Genomic DNA, 16,446 nt, shown 5'->3' on the forward strand with positions numbered 1-16,446 from the left:
GCCGGGTTAGGCTCCGGCTCCCCGTGACCCCATATGGGACAAGCGGTTCAGACAATGTGTGTGTCTGCCAAAACCGGTACGACAAAGAGCTCTTTAAGTTACCAGGTTTTTGTACTTCCCCAGACTGTGGGGAAGTAACCTGTGCTCATAATCTCTGCTTAAAAAAAAGTCATACTGAAGGCTTTGCTGAAAAATTGTATCCAGGTCCTGAAATAGACGGTCATGCAACGGTAATGCAAATTCATAACTGTAACAATCGCATTGACTTAGTGTAACAGTTCACCGATAACTAGAAAAAAACGATCGCTCGTTGTCAACAGCATATATGTAGAGCCTTTCAGCCCATACTCCCACCCCCCAAAGGCTGGCAGCTGTTTTAAAAACACAGCAATGGGGGAGCTGGTGTCTCTGTTTTAATGGCAGAACATTAAATACCACCATAGCCAGTACTTTGATAACCAAGGAAACAAGACCGCAGAACCTAGTGTTAAACTGCTTACAGTGATTTACCCATGGAGCTGGGTAACTTTTGTCTTGCAGTCCACACATGCAGTGGAAGAACATGAGATCAAACACACACAAAAGCAAAGGAGCCTTGGAAATCCTCTCTCTAACTACCTTGGACAGCAGTCGGAGGTGCGGACCCCCCAGGACCGGCAGAGGTCTAGCGTGCGGTTCTGTTCCCTCACCTCTTTAATCAGGGGGAGTGTGTGAGGGGCGACCCCGGCGGCCCATTTGTTTAACCTCGGCCCGCGGGGAGAGGCACGGTCGGCTCCAGGTCGCAGCGAGGCGGTACCTTCAGCACGGGGGACAAAAACAGGGTAGAAGGGGCCAAGGCTCCGGCAGACGCCTTCAGTCTGAGAATCATAAGGTGTCTGGACCAGGATTCGCCCTCAAAGTGAACCGGATTCGGTCCAGCAGGCAGTTCACTCAGCCACCAGTTTCCTTCTTATCTGGTCCTCTGGTCTCAGGTTAGGACTGCAATTTAAGCAAAGTGCCCCCACTCATAAAGCTGGAATCCCCTTCTGTTTCTCTCACTGTGGAGCCTGGTTGTGAGGTCAAAGCCCTCCTGAACTCCCTCATCTGTCCAGCCCCCATGGTTTCTCTTAAAAAAAAAAAAAAAAAAAAAAAAAAAAACCACACCCATTAGTGGCTAAAGCGATTTTGGAGATGCAAACAAATTAAGTTACAAACAGACTACCCCCCCCCCCCACCCCAACCTGTTTTCATGAGTTAAGGAGCCAGTAAACTTTTAATGTACTTGTCATTGTCCTTCCTTCTCTTTCCGGGGACGTCAGGGATGTGTCTCATGTGTGGGCATCACTCACGTCCTGGGTATTCTTTGCTACACGATCTGTACAGAAGGGAAAAGTCCCATTTTCTCCAGACTGAGCAAAAAGTAAAAAAGAAGGGGGCCTTGAAAAGGGGGGTGGGGGGGTCATCTGTTGGGATTGCTGCTGCAAATTCATGTTCATATTCCCAATACCAGCTTTTTTTTCCTTTTTCCTTCATGTGCTTTGGGCTTCTCAGACACACAAATCCTGATATTGTGCTAAATGACGCCGGTGGTTAATATCTGCGCAGCACCCGGGGCTGCGACCCTCCGTCTGCCCGCCATGCAAATGGGCTCCTCGTCGACTTCCAGATTGAGTTAACCTAGTTCGGAACTGGGAAAGGCACCCCGCCCCCTGCGATACCCCACCTCCCACCTGCCAGCCTCGCCGAAACGGCATTACTGTCGGTGAGATTTGATTTGACAGACAACCCCCCCCCCCCCCCACAACCCAACCCCACCTCTCTTCCCTTCGTTTCCGAGCCCTGGAAGAGAAGAAGGGGGATAACCTCCTTTTCTTGCAGGACACCTTTGTTGTCGGCAGCCTCCGCCCCACCCCCTAAGCCTTCTTATTTTTGGATGACCATCCCTTTGTGCAGAGGCCCCCGGACCCCTATGCCCCCCCCCATCCACAGGCGGCACACGGGGAGCAGAAGGTCCCGGGCCGTTGCCCCGTGAAGGTTTCCCCTTGGTTACCTTTTCTTTGATTTCACGCTCATTATTCCACGGAGGCGCCGCCGGGTGACTCCGGACAAGGGGGTCTGCTACCTGGGGGAATAAGGGGGGTTTATCCTGGGGGAGTGGCACCCTGACCCCCACCAGTCCTGACACAGCCAGCACCCCTGGAGAAAAGGAGATGCCGTAAAGCCCAATTTTCTGCAGATTAAAGCAAATTAGCAGCGGGCCGCCAGCTGAAAGAAGGGCTCCTTTTCTGTGGGGTGGGAGGTGGAGTCCTGTCCCGCCACACGATCCCCCCCCCACCAGCACTGCACAGCTGTTTCACTCGAGGAGTATCGGAGCCCTCCAATCCCCTCCACCCCCACGGATGCCCCTAATGATGCCCCAGGGGCAGCGGGGACCACAGGGCAGGTGGTAGGTTGAATGTCCTCGCTGGAGTGGAGAAACGCAGGCGGCCCTGCTGTCCCGCCATGGTGACCCCTCCCCTCCCCCCACAGCAGGGGAGCAGGAAGGGACAGAGACCGGACAGTGTGGTCCACTGACTCTTGTGTCAGAGTTGGGTCCTTCCGTAAAGAACACACACACACACACACACACACACACACAGCCTTCCGTTCCCATTTCAGAAGGATTCGCTCATAAACAATGCACTACAATTTATTCTTCCACAACGCTCTGCATCATATTGTGTATTATGATGGTAAATTGACTTTATTAATCTTGCAATGGACTGGCATCGAGTCCAGGGTGTGCTCTACTTGTTCCTGCACCCCAGATAGGCTCCAGACTGCTGCGACCCTGACGTGGACAGGTGGTTGAGACGTTACTGAATTTTTATTACTTTATTAATATAATGTTATTATTTATTGTTATTTACTCCGTGCTGTCATGCCAAGCAACTACTTCCTTACATGGAATGACACTGAAATGAATTAAAGTTTTCCCGCATTAAGTGAATGTCATAATTGTGCCTGTTATCCAGATTTTCGCCACGAGGTGCTTTTTCAGGAATTATTTTGGTAGGATATAGAGGGACAAGGGCTATAATAAAAGCGAAAAAAATAGAAATGGTGTTATCGAGCATTTTCTCCTTTTTGCCCAAAATTGTAAATGCTAATAGGCAGTTGCTGCAATAACTTTCTGCAGATGCTGAAAGGACTTTGACAATTTACACTCTCAGCTCTGCACACTAATTACACAGTTACGCAACAGGGTGATTTTTACTGCGTCACTTCAGCAAACTGCTTTCATCAAGGGTACTGCAGCAAGGCAGTGGGATTTGAACCCATGTCCTTCAGTTCCAAGATGACAACTATAACCGCCATGCCATCTGCTGCTGCACTTCTTGTGAGAATAGTTGCATAATTAGATATATATCTGCATAACTGGATAAACTGCATTAGCCAAACATGTACTTATGTTGACAGAACCAATTTCTAGACTTCTTAAAGTAAAAAGACTTGCGTTTTCTATACTGAAACACAGATGATCTAAACACTATTGAATTTTAGCATCAGTTAAACTACAGAAATGTGCTTCAATAAACTGCACTTGTTTTTACTGTGTTATACCGCCCTCTGCTGTAATTAGCACAGCAAAACTGGACTCCACTTGTCAACAAGAAGTGTTTCTGACACCCCTGTGTGTGTGGCACCTGTAGCTGCCACATGTCACACCCCACTGGTGGGGAATGTTACGCTCCTCGTGGGGGCCCCCCCTCTCGGGGGTATCCTCAAGATCATTGGCAGAGGGGGGTTGCCACCCTGCTCGCTGGTTGTTGTGAAGGCACCCACTTGGTGCACAACCTTCCCCGTCCCACTCGAAGTCCAAGCTCTGCTGAGTGCTGCTGGTAAACCCTGTTTCCGTGGCAACGGCAGCCGTCCCCCAAGGTCCTTATTTCCAGGGGGTGTGAGAGGCCCCCAGGTGTTCTCCATGTTGTAGTTTCCTTCATCAGTGCGCTGAAGCTGCTGGGAAGAGTTCACTGCTGGGAGAACATCCTCCGGGGTGATGGAGTGGTGTGGCTCCCTCCTCCTGATCCGATTACTGACCACCCTCTCGCTGCAGGACACCGACACGCTCGTTCTGTCCCGGTCTTTCACTGTAAATGGATGCAGAAAAGTAGCATCAGGGGAACCCAAGGTAGCCCATTTTACATGGCTGTACTTCTGCAGGCTGAGGAGAAGGTCAGGGCTGCCTTACCGGGGAGTCGCCGTGCAGCTGATCCCATCTGATCAGCCCCGCAGGGGGCGCTAGAGCTACGTCTGCACACCGGCCTCCCGGGAGACAGGGCCGACGGCGGCTCGCCCAGGAACTCCGGCTGAAGGTCGATGTAGGCCCGGCTGCGGCGGTACTTTAGGAGTTCGGACCACGTGGCCGGCCGTAAGGACTCCTGTTGGGCTTCTGGGGGAAACACTTGGGACCCTCAGCACACACTCTGTCCAGAAAGGTTACACTCGACAGGTGCGAGAAGGTGTGACATGAACACTGACAATGGTGTGAACGTGACACATGGTATTGTCAGGTTTACACACCACTGAGTCACCTGATGCGGTAAATATGGACTAAGACACCCGCTGTGCGCAGTTCATCAATGAGCAATTGGATCACAGTATTACCTTTTTTTTTTTTTTTTTTTTTTTTTTTTTTAAATATTCAGAAAAAAATAATTGAAAAAAAACGGCAAAACGGAACAAATTTTGTTCAAATTATTTTAAATATTTCAACCAATTTTCAAGCATACATATAGCTCTCAGTACAGTTTTAAATAAGTTTTTCTTATGCAGAACTGAGCAGCCGTCATTGATCATGTAGCCAACAGCTCACGTACTTTGAGCTCGGCGCATGCTCGCTGTGGACAAACTGCGTGCGTGGTGCGAAAGCGCTGGCCGTTCGGCCTCCTGGGATGTGCGGTGGTAGAGCTTCCTGTTGGAGGAGGCCAAGAGGGCCATACGCTCAGCCCGCACGTAGGGGTATGGATGCTTCCGGAACCCAGAGGAGCTGTTCTTGGGCAAATCCCTCGCTGGCTCGCCCACCAACGTGCGGTCTGATTCCAGAGAGTAGTCCCAGTGCACCTCGGCAAACCGCAGGAGCACCACGCTGGACTTGGTGTTAATGACAACCCTGCATGGGCGGCACAAGAGGAAGAGGCATCTTGAGGGGATTAAACCTGAGGAAAAGGGGGGACGAGGAAGGAGGACGTACAGACTGACGTGGGAGGAGAATGGGCAACGACATGAAGATAAAGATGGCTGGAGCACAGGAAAGAGTAAGAGGACCATCTACAGAGGTGGGAGGAGCATGTCACACATGGGAGGGCCACAGCTAAAAGTTGGAGGATCGTTTACAGAGATGGGAGGAGCATCAGCAAGTCAGAGGGACATTAAAAAGATGGGAGAGGCATGGGCAACATAGGAGAACCACGGGCAATGTAAGAAGACCACATACAGAAATGGGAGATGGGGGCATCAAAGGGATGGGAGGAGCATCAGTGATAGTGGGAGGAGCATGAAAAAAACTATGAGAGGGCCATGAGCAACAGTAAGAGGACTGAGATGGGAGGAGCATCAGGAACAGTGGGAAGGGCATCAGAGACATGGGAGGAACGTCAGTGAAAGTAGGAGGAGCATTACAGATGTGGGAGGTCCATGGGAAACAGTAAAAGGACAGGAATGGGAGGAGCATCAGCAGCAGTGGGAGGGGCATCAGAGATATGGGCGGAACATCAGTGAAAATAGGAGGAGCATTACAGATGTGGGAGGCCCTGGATAACAGTAAGAGGACCATGCACAGAGATGGGAGGAGCATCAGCGACTGCGGGAGGAGCATGTTGACAGCGTGAGGAGTATGAAACAGAGATGAAGGTCAACAGTTGACGGGGACCAGTCCTCACTTGTTGCTGTGTGCGTGCAGCGAGAGCACGGGGCTCAGCGGACTGCTGGCTTTGATGACCCTCAGGCAGTTCCCTGTCAGGAAGTTGAAGATGCGTACCTTCCCATCCGAGCAGCCGGTGATTACACGGAGGAAAAGAAACTCCAAAGCCAAGACCTCCCTGAGAGAGCATCGCTGTCCTTATTATCATCATCATTACCATTACTCTTTGTGTATCTGGAAGACAGTCTTATCCGGAGGGATTTACAATCAGAGCGGAGCACTTACATGCATTCTTACAGGGTAATAGCTTGTCAAACGCAAGTTCCTAACCCTTCAGCAACAGCTCATCAAGTATCTTGCACCACCGTGATGTATTTTGGATTATTACCATTCCCTCATTTAGAATTTCAGCATAATTCTTTCGGTGGGACTTTCTTCAGTTTTTTGGTTAAAAGCATCTTTATGAACTCCAGTTCTGAACCTGGTAGAGCTGCATCGGCACAGGTGTTGTCCACCTTGTAGGTCTGCTCACTTTGGGTGTTGGTAGGTGGCCAAGGACTTATGGAAATCGCAGCTGGTGCTCCAGGCGATCACGCACCCATCCGCACCACCTGAGAGGACATGCCACTGGTTGAAGAACAAGCATCGAACAGGACCCTCATGACCATCAAACACCTGGAGGCGGACAAAAATCACAGGGGTTCCACATCAACTCGGGGTGGGAAGTGAACGGATTAAAGGGAAGGAATGAAGAAATGAGCTAAAGAATCTGAGGCCTTGATTTCAGGATTGAGTTTCATGATTTTGACTTTGTTCCTCTCTATGAGCGTTACCTTGATGAGCATGGCTGACTTCAGACTCCACATCTTGACCTGACCTTTCTGGCAGCTGCTCAGCACCACGTTTCCATCTGTCTTCACGCACAGGATGGGATCGCTGTGCTGGAACTTCAGCTTCTCGTAGCACTTCCCCGTCACCAGGTTCCACACTGTCTCCGAGAAACGCGGTTATTACTCTCGACCCCTCGCTCCTTGTCCCACACACCACCAGGAAGTGAGCTGAAACCTGCATTTCCAACTACAACACCTGAACACACCTTTCACCTTACAGTCCTTGGCCCCAGATACCAGGCTGTCTCCATGAAGCCCAAGGCAGGTTACTGTGCCAGAGTGGCCACGGAACAGCATCACACAGGCCTTGGTCTTCAAGTTCCAGCACCTGGGGCCAAAGTACAGAGCAGGGGAAATGGCAAAAGTATCAGGTCTTACTCCCACAAAAACATCAACTTCCAAGATCCATAAAATTCTGTGATGGCTAAGTTGTACAAAGTGTAAACACTGTCAGCCTGCAAAGATAATGGTAGGAGGGTATGGCCTGACAGAAAGGGTGTGGTTTAAAAAAGGGGTGGGGCCAAGTGGATAGGGGTGTGACCTAACAGAGAGCGATGAGACCTATCAGAGAGGCAGGACTTGATAAGAAGGTGTGAGGTCTGACAGTGAAGGGTGGGAACTAAAAGAAAGGGGTGGAACCTGATGGATAAGGGTGGAACTATGCAAAGAGGGGTGGGACTAGACAATGAGGGGTGGGGCCTACCAGAAATAGGTGCGACCTAAGAGATGGGGGTGGAATGTGGCACAGAGCAGTGGAACTTGATGGATAATGGAGGGACTTGACAGTAAAGGGCGAATCCAGGCAAAGAGGGGTCAGACCTGATACTGAGGTCAAAGCTGGCACTGATCAGGAGGTCCCGTTCCTCACGCAGCAGCACGGCACGGATACTCCCCGTGTGGCCCCGCATGGCCGGTGACGCTTCCCTCGCCGTGTCCACCTCCAGCAGTTGCACCAGCCGGTCCTTGGAACCTACAGCCAGCAGCTGCCCTCCGCCGTAGTCCACAACTCGCTGCGGCACCTTCCTGAGTGGAGACATAGTGGCCACGTCAAAGGGTAGCACCACTGCCACAGTTGCCCCCTCCGGTCCAGGCGCTTACTGACCTTAACCCTAACCCTAAGCCTACTCACCGGTCCAACAGCAGGAGGAGGTTGTAAGGGCCACAGTAAACATTCCTCTCCTCCATCTTCACCACCTTGGTGTTGATGCCAGCATAGGCCTTCTCAAAGCCTCTCTCCTGGAGGAAGGAGACATTGCAGAGGGAAGACAGCAGAAGGTCCAGAGAACATCTACATGATGAGACTTGTGACAGCTATTGCATGGTGTTGCACCTGTCAGATGGCTCAATGGTGCTTATAGCAAAGCGGAAAACACACATCAGAAACACAACTGACATTAATTAAATTCATTTGTTTCATCTGCTCACAAAACTCCATACTCATCCATGCCTTTTTTTTCTGGTCTTTTCAAGACTTTCAGAACCTCTCTAATTACAAAACTTTTTCATGTTGCTTTTTTTTCACCAGGCGAATTTAAACAGCACATATAAAGTTCAGCTTTAGGAAATGATGAAACTGAATTATGAATCTGATAGCAACACTGTTTTTTTTTTATTTAAATGTTTATTTCATGGGGGGCGCGGTGGTGCAGTGGATTGGACTGGGTCCTGCTCTCCAGTGGGTCTGGGGTTGAAGTCCCGCTTGGGGTGCCTTGCGATGGACTGGCGTCCCGTCCTGGGTGTGTCCCCTCCCCCTCCGGCCTTACGCCCTGCGTTGCTGGGTTAGGCTCCGGTTCCCCGCGACCCCGTATGGGACAAGCGGTTCAGAACGTGTGTGTGTGTGTGTGTGTGTGTGTGTGTTTATTTCATAAACATTTACCCTCCTGGGATTAAAGGCATGTTCCCCAAATTGTAGATGTTCTTCCTCATCTTCAGTGGGTACCAGGACCTCCTGAATGTTGGCGTAGGCTGGGTTGGGCCTTGAGGAAGAACTCCTCTATAAGTGTAAAAAAGAAAGCGTTACTCACACACAGTTTATTCCTGTATGATGGACTGTATGGACTGTATTGCTATTTTACTTACATGCGAGGTAAAGCAGAAAGAACCAAGCTGTTACAATCAAAATGCTTTTGCTACATTTTTTATCTGATTTCATGTTTCTGTGGTGTATTTTATTTAACCAGCATTGCAAATCACAACTTTTTTTTTTTTTTTTTTATTTACACATCTACCTTTACTTTTCCCAAAAGCAAGTTAAAAAATTACAGGTTATTTACATTTATTCACTTAGCAGATGCTTTTGTCCAAAGCGACTTACAACGGATACTATGTAGTGTTACTAGCCCACACACCTTATTCACCAAGGTGACTTACACTGCTAGATACACTACTTACAAGGGGTCACTCATCCATGCATCAGTGAAACACACTCACTCACTATAGCTGAACCTGAACAGCATGTCTTTGGAGTGTGGGAGGAAACCAGAGCACCTGCCACATACTGCCGGAGTGGGGATTCGAACCCTAGTGCCTCCATTGTAAGGGACTGGCACTAAGCACTACGCCCCCTGCTGCCATTCAGGCTTGTTAAGTTACTTGAATGACCAACAAATGTAATGAAAGCCACCTTGTCCACAAAGTCCTCCTTAGATTCTGACCCAGGTCCCGTTGTGATACCTGCGCGATCACAGCCCGATTTTCCAACACCCTCTTGAACTCCCAGTCCACCCAGACCTCCTTGGCCAAACAGCGCCAGTGCTGGGACACATAGAGACAGCTGAGGAGAGCTGCCTTGTCCAGCAGGCCTGCAAAACACAACGAAAGTCCTTCAGCACATAAATAGTTGGGTACAGAGTATTCTGGGACACGGGTCTCTAAAGTCTTTTCCCAGAGAAAACAATCTTTCACCTTTGCACATTTTTTTGGGCAGCAGGTGGCATAGCGGTTGGAGTCACCACTTTGCAGTTGAAAAATCTGGGTTCTAATACCATCAGCGAAGGTGTCAAAATTGTAAATAATTATAAGCTGCTTATTATACAAACCTAAGGAAGCAAGTCAGTTTAGAAGAAAGATGCGAGCTAAATGAATTAATAGTAGTAATAAAAAAAACTGCAGTCGGAGCTGTGTTCTGGTCGCTGATGGATGACTGCTAACGAATTCCAGTGTCCAAGTCCTGATGAGACATTTAAAAGTGCTCTGGCTACATGTTCTCCAGAGGCTCCAACAGAGCTTTTTCCAGGAAATCTACAGTCTCAATAACAGCGATGCCTTGATTATGCTCTCAGGAGCTGCTGCACTCATCTAATTATCATCTTTGCTGGACACTATAAAGCACCTGTGTCATGGACCTAAATAAAAACCACAACTGCCACAGTGAAGCTGCAGTCTATAAAGAGGGCGGCTTTTCTGCAGTTGTTATCCTGCCATGACCATTTCACCCCAAAGGAGCTGTACACAAAGCTGAGCAGGATCTGGCTGGACCTCTTCAGGTAGCGTGATGAAAATGTTGTTAGGACAGCACAGCATTAATCTCTTTCTTAATGGTGTCCATTCAGAGGGGTGCCAAATGGGGTTAGGGTTAGGTAACAAGGTGAACACGGTGAACACGGTCGTTTCATTGAAGTGATCTTTGAGTAAAGCAGAGACTGAGAATATATTCTTGTCACATTTGTACATTGCTGTCTGAGGTCTCACCCAGAATCCTCTTGGCCAGGTGAACCGGTAGCCCACGGATGAAGTCCTTGCATCGGCTGACACCGGAGAGCGCTTTGGAGGATCTGGGGGTCACCATGAGGGCCAGGTCTTCACAACACAGGGACCCAGTTTCACCTCCAGTGGTGCTGGAGTCATCTTTCTTGGCTTCATTCTGCAGACCTTTAAAGCCACACCAGGAAGTCTGCTTCAAGAGTCTGTGCTCTCTGAACTACATTGACTCACCCTTGACCTCACCTTGACCCTTCAGTGCTAATGTATCTTCCTCAGATCTGATCTGTACCCTCCTCAAACTCACCAGGGTCTTGGACTTCGATAGTTTCTAAAGTGACATCCTTAGGCTTCAGATCCCAGCCCTGGTCCAGTGCCCCGTAGCTGGAACTGGCACAGATGAGCAAGTCCAGCTCAGGATGATTATCTGACTTGAAAGAATAATGGGATTCAGGGATGGAAAACGTTTCGTCTTCAACGTCACCTGGAACATAACAAGAGAATGGAAGAAAAGAGTTAAGGAAGAAGAGGAAGCCTATGGTTCTTTCATGTAAGAGACACGCATTGATTGATTGATTGATTGATTGGTACTTACTAACATCACCAAGAAGAAAGTCTTTCCTCTCTCTTCTTAGGAGAACGTTGGTAAGGTTTCCAAGAGCGTGAAGAAGTTCAGTGTTGCAAAGCTGCAAAAGTCTTAAAACATAGACCTCTTTGGTCCATTGTTTACTACCACTAAACCAATCCCATGTTTCCAGGATGGTGTTTCTGAGGAGTTCACCGTCCAGTGCTCGACTGGAGCTCCACGTGGTTGAGTCCTCCTGTAGACTTGGCTTTTGGCGGGATCTGGTGTAGGTGAAATCTTTGCAGTGAGTCACCCTCAGAAGCCTTTCAACGTCTTTGAGGATGTCGGTGCCTTGACATCGGAGGAGGATGCCGATGAGGAAGTGCCTCCTGAGCTCATCTCCAGCTCTGAGGAACCACTGCATGGTCCTGGAGATCTGGGAATGGAGCGCACATGGCTGACATCTTCCACATGGGAAGAGGTTCCCATCCCTACCTCTACAGCGGAGCTCATGCGCAGAAGCAGTCAAAAACTCGCAAAGGTCCATCTTAGTGCTGTCCAACTGGCGAAAACGTCAGAAGAAACTTCGCTTCTGCTTTGTTTGTTTCAAACCAACCAACCAAGGATTTCCTGTGTGCATTTAGATCAAAATTTCTTTCACGAGATCTGTTTCACAGACAACTTCAGATGACGGGGAGAGCATCTTATAATCGCCTGCGTTTGGACGACTTCAATGTTCGAGCTGCGCTTTTGCCCCGATCCGCGTCATGTAGTTGTTTCCACGTTGCTAAGCAACAGCCGACGCGCTCCTCCCCACGTGGGCCGCCTTTCTCTCCTGTAAGTCTCAGTCGCCCCAATCAAAGAGCAAATCCGCGTAATACAGACGTTATTATCGATGTTAAAGAAATAAAGTATGCACATAAATCACATGTACAAATGTTTTAAAAAATAAAATTAACATTTGTTCACAACATTGTTCATATTGTATGTAACTACGGGTTTCGTACTTAGCGAAGTTCCTTATGCTTTTTGGTTTTAATACGTATGATGAAATACTATGGATGCGACACACAGATGGAGTGAAGCGAAGAGGAAAGAAAAAGTCGTGCGCCGCCCGGGAATCGAACCCGGGTCGCAAGAATGGGAATCTTGCATGATACCACTACACCAACGGCGCGTGAGAGCTCTGAGTGCAAGGGTGGTGTCATGACCTGTGATTACAGTTTCCTTTTTTGTCATAACTGATGACCGGGTTGTTCCTTCTAAATGATCCTTTCGGGATACATTCGGGCTGTTACTTTCTCAGCGAGCGTTTTTAATGATTTACTTCCGCACATCTGCACGTGACACTCTGGTAATGTTTTTTAAAGGTCTCCAAAGCGACCATCCTGTGAGAGTTTCAACCACCAGGGGCGATTCCAGGATTTTTTTTAAATGAGGTGTCACGGGAAGTGCGCCGAAGTTACGTTAGATAAGATAACTAACTAGTTACGTAATGGGACTCTTGGGAACCTTCGGAGCCGTTAACCGCGAGGGTCGTCTTTGGGCAATCAAGTTCAAGCTCCAGTATACTGTTGCTTTTACCTGGAGTTCACGTATGCATATTATTGCTCCAGAGAACGACAACAGCGCAGTCCACATATTTCAAAATATATAACTGAGTGTGTTCATACCATTACAGACACATGGTCTGTGTTCCACTCGTGTCTCTCCTCCCGTTTGAAAAACGTGGTGCTATGATTGCGTATCAGGCAGCGATTGACAGCGTTCTCATCCAATGGAGTTGGGCATTGTCAGATTGACAGTACTCTAGCCCAATGGAATTGGAGGTGCACCGAGAAGCCAATCATTTTTCTCAGGGGGCGGCGCTACCCTTTAAATACTCCCCTGGTTTCAACATCTGCAAATAATGCCAATTAATTTTAAAAAAAGGTGGAATTCGGTGCTTGTAACGGGAAGAGATGTGGACTTTGGTCAGTTCCGTTCCAACTGTCTCCAGCAGGGGGAGCCGTCGTTCAGGAGTTGGCTGATTTCAGAAAATTTTCTCTTTTTTCCTTTTATTTCAACACCAAAGCAATTGCGCGTAGTTACATCACTAATGTGCAACGCTGTAAGGAAAAATACTAATTTGAAACAGGGATTAAAAAACAACAATAGGAAAAGAAACAAGAAAGGGGTTAGGAAAACAAATAGAAATTGTAATTGGAGGAGGAAAAGGGAAAGGAATAGAATAAGAAGAGAAACCAGAATATGGAGAGGAATAGTAAAATGATTAATAGGAATAGGTTTAATAATAGGAACAGGAATACAAACAAGTGTGAATACAAATCGATATAAGAACGGGAAAGGAACAGTGAAAGGAAGAGAAGTAGAAGTAGGGACAGGATCAAGAATAGGAATTAAAATAGTAATAGGAATACAAATAGAAATAGGAGTAATAGGAAGACAAAATGAAATAAACAAAATAAAAACTTTTTTATAAAAGAAAGGCTGGAATAGGAACAGAAATAAAAACTGGAACAGGAAGAGAATTAAATGTTGGAAGAGGACACAAAATTCAATTGGAAGTCCTTATAAATAACACACACTTTCAGAACCGCTTGTCCCATACAGGGTCACAGGGAACCGGAGCCTACCTGGCAACACAGGGCGTAAGGCCGGAGGGGGAGGGGACACACCCAGAATGGGACGCCAGTCCGTCGCAAGGCACCCCAAGCGGGACTCGAACCCCCGACCCACCGAAGAGCAGGACCGCGCCACCGCGCCCCCTATCCTTATAAATAACATTTAAGTAAACTCGTGATTGTGCCACCATATGGCTGTACATAATGCACAACATTTACTCCGAAAAGGTTCTTATTCGGCATATCAAATGCTGCCGGACAGTGACACGTGACAAAACACAATAAACATACACACTAAGTTATTTTCATGCAAGCAATAGAATCCTTCTACTGTTTGTTCTGGCATAGCAGTTTATAATTCAATTCATACTTTAGGCTATGAGTGCAATTAATACAAATTAAGTGGTAAATGAGCTTTTAGTAAAACAGGCGTGCAATCAATTAAATGTGCGTTTGGGCCTCCGTGCTCGGTTAAGTCGTAAATGTATATGGTGCTTTATATCTGTTTTTATTTTGGAAATGTGTTATTGTGAAGGTCTTACTGCAGTTGGTTAAAGCTCTGCGGTAGCACTTGCTGTGCAGCGGCAGCTCCTTTCCCTGACATTCCACACACACACACTGTCTGAAGCCACTGGTCCGAAGCGGGGTCGTGGTGAACCAGAGTCTAACCCGACAACACAGAGCGCAACGCTGGAGGGGGAGGGGACACACCCAGGATGAGACACCAGTCCATTGCAAGGCACCCTAAGCAGGACTCGAACCCAAGACCTGCCAGAAAGCGAGACCCCACCCCGACCCTCCCCTCTCTGACATTCTAAAAAACCCAATTTACCCTCTTTACTTAACAGAAGGTCACTGCTGAGGTCACTGCTGAGGTCACAGTGTCACTCTCGCTACATCGCTAGGTGGCGCTGCCTGCTGTTTGAAATCACTGCCTGACTTTTTCAATGACTTCATAATCTGTTGCAATACCTTGAAACACTGAGCACACTGATGTTATACTATTATAATTTATTTCCAGATCAACTTGTGGGAAATGAGTAATCTTTTTTTGTTCATTATTTAACAGGAAATGCTTGTCCAGTGTGCGGAGGCGTGGTGGCGTGGAAGGTTTGGCCCGTGCCTGCTCCTTGGTGGGTCTGAGGTTTGAGTCCTGCTTAGGGTGCTTTGCAATGGACTGGTGTCCCGTCTTGGGTGTGTCCCTTGTGCCCTGCACTGCTATGTTAGACTTCAGCTCACTGGGGTCCCTACTCAGCACAAGCATTTCAGACAGTGTGTGTGTGCTTGTCCAGTGCATGGTTGTGGGGGTTCAGAGCATATCCTGGATGGTTAGAGCAGGAGACAGTGAGACCTGGAGGAAATGCCAGTCCATTGCAACCACACACACACTCATCTGCCTATAGAGTCACACAGTACAGGTAGTTCAGAGTGACCAGTTTACTTGAAACACATGTCTTTGGACTGTGGGAGGAAACCAGAGCACCAAAGATTATCTTGCGTATTATATTCACAAAGCAAGACGGGACTCTTTGTTATCCTGTCTTATTTTTATAAGTGATTTATCCATTTAGGGGGGCACGGTGGTGCAGCAGGTTTGAGCAGGTCCTGCTCGCTGCCAGGTCTGGGGTTCAGGTCCCGCTTGGGGTGTCTTTTTGATGGACTGGCATCCTGTCCTGGGTAGGTACCCTCCAGCCCTATGCCCTGTGCTGCCAGGTTAGGCTCTGGCTCTCCATGAGCCTGCATGGGACAAGTGGTTTCAGTCACTGTGTGTTTGAGATTTACACAGCCGGGTATTTTTTTCAGTATCAACTTGGTGCTGCAGGGGAGGGGATTCAAGTCAACAGCCTTCAGATTATAAGGCCACAACCCTCGCAGCACTAGACTGTAAGATTTGTTGACGGTGCGAAGAGAGCTCGATAAAATGAAGCGGACAGAGGCTGAAATGAGTAAAACATGTGGAAAACGCTGCGTGCCCGATGGCGGATGAAGGACTACATTTCCCATGGAGCAGCGCGGCGGCCGCTTCCGCGCGTCGCGTACGAACCGTCCCAGTGCCCGCATAGCAGAGAGCGGCGGAGCAGCTCCGCGGCGGTGGAGCTGGGGGACCGGGGACGTGGGAGCGCGACGACACGGGCTCGTTCCTCCGCGTTCGCGATGGAGTTTGCGGTTGGAGCGCGGGAGAGGGGCTGTCGCAGGGCGGGTCCACGGGCTGCGCGTCGCTCACGGAGTCCTTTTCTTTAAAAGAAAGAAAAAAAACAAGAAACCCGCTGCTGCTCGTATAATAACGCCGAGAAATTAAGATCAAAAGCACAGAACACAATAAATGCACGATGAAGAAGCAGTTCAACCGCATGCGGCAGCTCGCCAACCAAACCGTGGGCAGGTAAGTGAGGACAAGGGCAGAAGAAACCTCCATCCTCCTCCTCCTCCTCATCCACCACCCCACCGGTGCCTTGCTCTCCTGGAAGATGGAGATCATTGAATGAGAAAAGGCTCACATTCCAGCGGAGGATCAATGAAATGGGATGCTAATATTCGCAATCGCTTTTCTTTGTGCTGCCATTGCATGTCGTTCCCAAATAACAAAGGCGCGGGGGTCCCGACTCAGGGGTTAAACGGTTTGTTAGAGGGATCGGTGCCGTGGGTTGTGGAAGGTGCGGAAGAGCCCTGGAGGAGTACAGCCCCCGCAGCGAAGGTATGGATGGAGATGATGATGGGATGGGAACCGAGTGCGTCGGTGGGCGGAGGGACACCTGGCTGCGTGCGGACACCCCGCCGGACGGCCGG

The 16,446-nt window shown here is 48.8% G+C and overlaps 2 protein-coding genes and 1 non-coding gene across 9 annotated transcripts in view; 1 reads left to right on the forward strand and 2 right to left on the reverse strand.

Annotated features, from left to right (window-relative positions):
• Positions 1 to 3,588: 3,588 nt before the first annotated feature.
• Positions 3,589 to 11,783, reverse strand: fbxw10 (F-box and WD repeat domain containing 10). The gene is made up of 14 exons (XM_029254238.1): positions 11,066 to 11,783; positions 10,778 to 10,954; positions 10,462 to 10,641; positions 9,445 to 9,572; positions 8,648 to 8,764; positions 7,901 to 8,007; positions 7,591 to 7,794; positions 6,978 to 7,099; positions 6,715 to 6,869; positions 6,414 to 6,556; positions 5,901 to 6,059; positions 4,839 to 5,131; positions 4,211 to 4,411; positions 3,589 to 4,109 (listed from the first exon to the last, which is right to left on the reverse strand). Exons 1-14 carry the CDS (start codon positions 11,580 to 11,582, stop codon positions 3,682 to 3,684), a joined length of 2,931 nt encoding a protein of 976 aa, XP_029110071.1. The 5' UTR covers positions 11,583 to 11,783; the 3' UTR covers positions 3,589 to 3,681.
• Positions 11,784 to 12,141: 358 nt separating this feature from the next.
• On the reverse strand, positions 12,142 to 12,212 carry trnag-ccc (transfer RNA glycine (anticodon CCC)). The gene has a single exon. It is a non-coding gene; the product is annotated as a tRNA-Gly (tRNA).
• A 3,515-nt stretch (positions 12,213 to 15,727) lies between these two features.
• The window catches only part of arhgap44b (Rho GTPase activating protein 44b), a 54,306-nt gene continuing 53,587 nt past the window's right edge, over positions 15,728 to 16,446 (forward strand). For all 7 annotated transcript variants that reach the window (XR_003797673.1, XR_003797676.1, XR_003797674.1 and 4 more), the window contains exon 1: positions 15,728 to 16,042. Coding sequence is in view for 2 of the 7 variants with exons in the window: in XM_029251854.1 (XP_029107687.1) it covers positions 15,990 to 16,042 (53 nt within the window). In the remaining 5 variants the exon portion in view is untranslated. The remainder of the gene's footprint in view (positions 16,043 to 16,446) is intronic.

The sequence above is a fragment of the Scleropages formosus genome, chromosome 1 (genome assembly GCF_900964775.1).
Source record: "Scleropages formosus chromosome 1, fSclFor1.1, whole genome shotgun sequence".
Lineage (NCBI taxonomy): Eukaryota > Metazoa > Chordata > Actinopteri > Osteoglossiformes > Osteoglossidae > Scleropages > Scleropages formosus.